The sequence below is a fragment of the Dama dama genome, chromosome 9 (assembly GCF_033118175.1).
Source record: "Dama dama isolate Ldn47 chromosome 9, ASM3311817v1, whole genome shotgun sequence".
In the NCBI taxonomy this organism is placed as follows: Eukaryota; Metazoa; Chordata; class Mammalia; order Artiodactyla; family Cervidae; genus Dama; species Dama dama.
This window is the reverse complement of record NC_083689.1, coordinates 7,637,382-7,643,381: the sequence shown is the minus strand read 5'-3', so window position 1 is coordinate 7,643,381 and position 6,000 is coordinate 7,637,382. Positions and strand designations below refer to the sequence as shown.

The 6,000-nt window shown below is 52.7% G+C and overlaps 1 protein-coding gene across 1 annotated transcript in view; it reads left to right on the top strand.

The window, feature by feature from the left end:
- Window positions 1-450: 450 nt before the first annotated feature.
- Window positions 451-6,000, top strand: part of WNT3A (Wnt family member 3A) — a 60,827-nt gene continuing 55,277 nt past the window's right edge. The window contains exon 1 of the mRNA XM_061149527.1: window positions 451-665. Coding sequence (XP_061005510.1) covers window positions 451-665 — 215 coding nt within the window. The remainder of the gene's footprint in view (window positions 666-6,000) is intronic.

The window sequence follows — 6,000 nt, the reverse complement described above, 5'->3', positions numbered from 1 at the left end:
CCTGCATCCCATCACACTTCCTCCAGCCTTGCTCAGCTGATCCCAGATCTGACCGTGACTCCTCACTCCTCATCAGACTGGGCTGGATGCTGTAGGGTAACATGAAGAGGTGGACAATAAGGCCCTGACTCCGGCCAGGCTGCCTGATCCCTGTGAAACCTGTCCCCCGCCCACCTTTGTGGAACTGTCATAAGAATGGCACCTATATCACCAGGCTGTGAGATCCTACAGGGTATATGTTATCCTTCCCCCCAACCTTGGCCCTTCACCCCTTGTAGCTGTTAGATAAGACTTTGTTGAACAAGTAAATGAAGGAATAAATGGGTGGAATATTTCCTATGAAAAACAGAAACTGTATTGGGTAGCCTGTGCTTGGGGACATGAAAACATAGCTGACTGTTTTTACAGCCCCCTCGACTGAACCTCTGGCTCTAGGGCTGGGTCCCCCCCATGTACCAGACCAGCTCTGCCTCGGTCTCCCTCCCAGTCTCTCCAGGTGACACCCTGGAGGTGTCTCACACTTTGGTGCTTCCACATTCCTTCCCCGACGAAACGTGCCGCTGCCGCCCAGGGAAGCGGGCAAATGCATGGCCGCGGGCACGGGAGCCTCTGCCCGCCTGCTGGGACTTGCGCAAAGTATGTGTCAGTAATCCCGGCTCGGCCCGGTGGGGCAGGAGAGGGTGCTGGGAGGGCTGCAGGCAGGGCCACGCAGCCCAGAAGCTGGAAAGAGGTGGCCCCCGACACCAGGGATCCAGGTCTTGGGACGCCCCTCCTCATGGGCCCTCCCATTGCCAAAAGTGCTCCGCTGCTGGGGAGGGGTCTTCCAGGCGAGAGAGAGAGAGAGAGAGAGAGAGAGAGAGAGAGAGAGAGCAAGGAGGCATGTGGGCCCTTCTTGGAGATGTCATAGTGGGTAGGGAGAGAAGGCAAAATCTGGAACACCTGGGGCAGATGAGCACCCTTGGGGGAGTCTGAGTCCTACGAGACTCCTCAACAGCTCCATCCAGAAAGGACAGAGCCTACCCATCAAGCTGGGTAGCCATCAACCCACAAGGCAACCAGCCCGTACTCAAGGCCTCCAGGCTGAGGATAGGAACCTGGTCCAGCCGTGGAAAGCCCTGACCTTAGAAGACAGCAATTTAAAATGGGACAGGCACTCTGGAATCCTCATGTGTTATGAGGAAAGTCCATGGGACCAACCACAGTCCTCCTCCGCAGAGGCCCTATAGGCAGAGTGGGCAACAGGGGGCCCCAGATGAGGAATGAGCAGAGATCTGTGCCCTCGAAAGACAAGGGAAAGTGTGGCCACGCTCTCTGGGGGTGGCCCCTTGTGGCCCACAAGTGGGAGGATGGGCAGGCGGAGTGGCAAGCTTCAGCGGGGTACAGACAAGGCAGCTAGGAGCACTGAGAACCCAGAGCACTTCCTGGAGAGGTGACCCTGGATGATGTATGGATAGAATGTGGGTCACCCATCCCCCAAGGTGCGGATGAATCCGCCGTGCCTATGACTCACTTCCCCTCCAGGAGCCTCTGATAGAATGTGGCCCACCACCTCCTTGGACAGATGGAGAAACTGAGGCCCAGGAGAGAAGGGCAAGAACAGTTAATTCAGTGAATACCAGGAGGTGGTGATCACATCCTTTCCCCTAGACCCGGCCGAGCCCTCCACCCCGCAGAGCCCTTCTCTCTTTGAGAATTGCTGTGAGGTTCCAGACTCAGCAGGCAGCCGTAGGCAAGGGCAGAGCTATGCCCACCGTGCACAGGTACCCTGTGTTTGCTGATCTTGCAAAAAGAAATCAGACCAGAACTCAAGAGACCTAAGAGCCTGTGACTCCATTCTGATCTGTTAGATAACGGTGCACAAGCATTTAGGCACTCTGATTGAGGGTCCACCTCCAAAGGACCCAGGCAGGGACAGGGGGCGGAGGGGGTCTGCGCCGGGTCCTGCCTTTGCCGCCAGCCTCTGTCTGTGAGAAGTGGCTTCTGTCCTCAGGTTTCACCGCACATTTACATTAAACTCCGCTTGAGTGAAGGCCATCAGCCCCAGGGAGCACAGCTGGCCCAGACTGGGTCCTGAGTGGCCTCCTTCCCCTGCATGTCACAGCCAGCGCCTCTCCTCTATCTTGTGTAAGACCGTCTGGCAAGGCGCCTGGCCTTTCAACAGTGCAACTGTGCAGTCCTCAACAGGAGCGAACAGGGGCAGAGAGAGAAAAATCATTAGTGCTTTTGGGTGGCAGGCGTGACTCACGTGGCCCCAGCCATAGGCTGGAACTGGAGTCTAGGGGCCACTTTGCAAGCTGCACAAGTGTGTGCTCTGGGTTGAAAATGATGCCCTCACCCCCAAACAAATTATTACTAAAAGTTAACCAAACATAGCATTCACAAAACCCTGGAAAACAAACAAGCTCTTCATCTTACCAACTTAATACAGGCATTTCCTCACTTTAGGTTCTTCTCATTTCGCTTACACATTTTCCATGATCATAATAACAGTGTGCAGAGAAGACTATGTTCTGTTTTTTAAGGCTTACCATCTTCCACTAAACATTTTGCATCTGTGGGACCTTCTCAGCGATGGTACTAGCAGCTACTCAGGCTTGTGGTGTGGGCGTGCTGTAATCTCCTTGCCTGACCATTGCCCCCTTCTGCTGTATGGATGGTTCTGCCAGCAGAATCTCTCCAGAACCTAGGGTGGAAGCTCAGGGCTCAGAGAGGGATCCTTCCCATATCTGCGGGGAAAGGATGCATTCAGTTTGGGACAGTCTGATTTTGAGGGGCCTTTGAGACAGCAGATGTGACATCCAGCTGGGCATTTAAGATTCTAGCTCCCAGCCAGGGGGTGGCTGGCAGTGGGGATGTGGGCACTTCCTGGGTTGTCATGCGGCACTTCAGGGTTGGCAGTAGGAAGGGAAATGGAACAGATTCCTCATCGGGTGAATCATGGTGGCCAGGTGCAGGGTGAAGGAAATGGGTGCAGTGAGGGCAGGGCCCCCACGCCCTGGTGGTTCCCAGGAGAAAGATGGCACACCCCCTCCCGCCTGGCTTTCCCTGAGGCCACAGGACACAGTTTTTGTCCATCAGAGCAGGGCTGATGAGATCTGAAGTCATCATTGGATAGAACATCCTGCGCTGGCAATGGCCGTGAGGAGGAAGAGATCGCGAGACAAGGTCAGGACCTCACAATGACCTAGATATATGGGCCAGAGGGTAAATGAGGAGTGACTGGTTATGGGGTTCCCACACTCAGGGCTCCCCTGACGCCATCTCCTGTGAGTGGCCCTAAGTCAGGCCCCACCATCTCCATCTGGACCTCAGTTTGCATACCCGAAAAGCATGTGAGAGGCTGAGGGGGAGATTGAAAAATTAACCTGAAGCCCCAGACACCCAGGTAAAAACTCAGAGTGGGTTCCTGGGAGATTAATGAGACCTCATCCATGCTTGTGACCCCTCAGAGAGCCTCTCTCAGCAAGACCCTGAGTTTGCCTCCTCAGGGTTTGGAAAATTCTGAAAGAGATAGGAATACCAGACCACCTGACCTGCCTCTTGAGAAATCTGTATGCAGGTCAGGAAGCAACAGTGAGAACTGGACATGGAAGAACAGAGTGGTTCCAAATAGGAAAAGGAGTATGTCAAGGCTGTATATTGTCACCCTGCTTGTTTAACTTATATGCAGAGTACATCATGAGAAATGGTGGGCTAGGTGAAGCACAAGCTGGAAGCAGGATTGCTGGGAGAAATATCAATAACCTCAGATATGCAGATGACACCACCCTTATGGCAGAAAGTGAAGAAGAACTAAAGAGCCTCTTGATGAAAGCGAAAGAGGAGAGTGAAAAAGTTGGCTTAAAGCTCAACATTCAGAAAACTAAGATCGTGGCATCCGGTCCCATCACTTCATGGCAAATAGATACAGAAACAGTGGAAACAGTGGCTGACTTTATTTTCCTGGGCTCCAAAATCACTGCAGATGTTGACTGCAGCCATGAAATTAAAAGACACTTACTTCTTGGAAGAAAAGTTATGACCAACCTAGACAGATATTAAAAAGCAGAGACATTACTTGGCCAACAAAGGTCTGTCTAGTCAAGGCTATGGTTTTTCCAGTAGTCCTGGGATGTGAGAGTAGGACTATAAAGAAAGTCGAGCACTGAAGAATTGATGCTTTAGAACTGTGGTGTTGGAGAAGACTCTTGAGAGTCCCTTGGACTGCAAGGAAATCCAACCAGTCTATCCTAAAGGAAATCAGTCCTGAATGTTCTTTGGAAGGACTGATGTTGAAGTTGAAACTCCAATACTTTGGCCACCTGATGTGAAGATCTGACTCATTTGAAAAGACCCTGATGCTGGGAAAGATTGAGGGCAGGAGGAGAAGGGATGACAGAGGATGAGATGGTTGGATGGCATCACCGACTCAATGGACATGAGTTTGACTAAAATCCAGGAGTTGGTAATGGACAGGGAGGCCTGGTGTGCTGCAGTCCATGGGGCCGCAAAGAGTTGGACACGACTGAGCGACTGAACTGGACTGAACTGGGTTTGGAAATGGGAGGTCAGTGCCCTGCCTCAACATCATCCTTCCCACCACAACATTTCTGGAATGTTCACCGTTGTTGCTTCCTTCTTCTGTCACCACCTGGCTCTTTTTAGGATCCTCACCACCCCCAGATGAGAGTTGGGGTCTGGCTCCTGATGATCTCGCTTATTGCTGGCTCTGAGATACTAGGCTGGAGAGAAGCAAGTGGCCAGCCCCATGGAGACAGATGGGGCTCTGGGGGGAGGGGACACAGTGGCCCCACTCCTGAGCCTGGCTGAGCGTGCTCTCTCCTGCCACTGTAATGGAACTCATGTTCTCAGAGAGCAGCACCAGAAGTTGCTGGAAGCCTTGGGATTTAGAAGCAGAAATCAAAGGAAACCTTGATTGCCAGACCAAAGGGTTTGGACTTGAAGCTTCAAGAGGCTCCCTGGACTCAAAGTCCCGGGACTCAAAGTTAGGCTCACCTTCAGTGATCCCAGAATCAGTGGTTTTCAAACCTGTCAGAGCAGGGCACTGGCCCCGAGATTCTGACTCAGCAGGCCTGGGGCAGCACCGCCGGGGAACTGGCACTTCTGACAGGTTCTGTGGCGCACGTGCTGCCAGCCCAGGGCCACCCTGAGCGTGCCCAGCTCTCCCTCCAGCCGTCTGGTGTGTTGGCTGGGAAACCCAGGTGCAAAGGCCATAGCAACAGGCAGAGGGGACCAGCCGGGGGGCAGATGGGAGCCACCGTACACATTGCGCCTCAATGACGGTTCTGTGCTAGAAACAGTGTCACATCAAACGCAGGAGCCCCGGGGTGTCCTCTGTCTTTGGGTTCAGTGGTTTCTGTGTGGGGCTTGTTCATGAATATGACGTTTACCTTACTCTCTGTCATAAACTGCATGTTCATGTTCCCCCAGATTTATACGTTGATCCCCCAACCCCCCAGTGTGATGGTATTAGGAGGTGGGACCTCTGGGAGGTAATTGGGGTTAGATGAGGTCATGAAGGTGGAGTCCCCGTGATGGGAATAGTTTCCTTAAAAGAAGAAGACATTAGAGTTCTCTGTCTGCCATATGAGGGCACAGCAAGAAGCTGGCCATCTGTGAACCAGGAACCCTTCGCCAGAACCCCACCATGTCCACACCCTCATCTCAGGACTGTGAGAAATGAATGTTTGTTGCTTCAGCCACCCAGTCTATTCTCTTTGTTGTGGTGGCCCACGCTCACCAAGATAGCTGTTCATAAATGTTATCTTGCATGACTGGTATTTAATATGTTTTAAGAGCATAATAGCATACTGGAAAAGGGAAGCCAACATGCCAAAACCCCATCCTGCCAAGTTAACGCAATGATGTTGGTCAGGTGTCTTGCTCTATCCCCAGCTTCTTGGTCCAGGAGATTCCCTGGGGTCCCACCTACCAGGTTGCATCAGTTGGAAAGAGTCATATAGCAGGCAGGGCCAGGCGCAGGACCACACAGGTGATGCT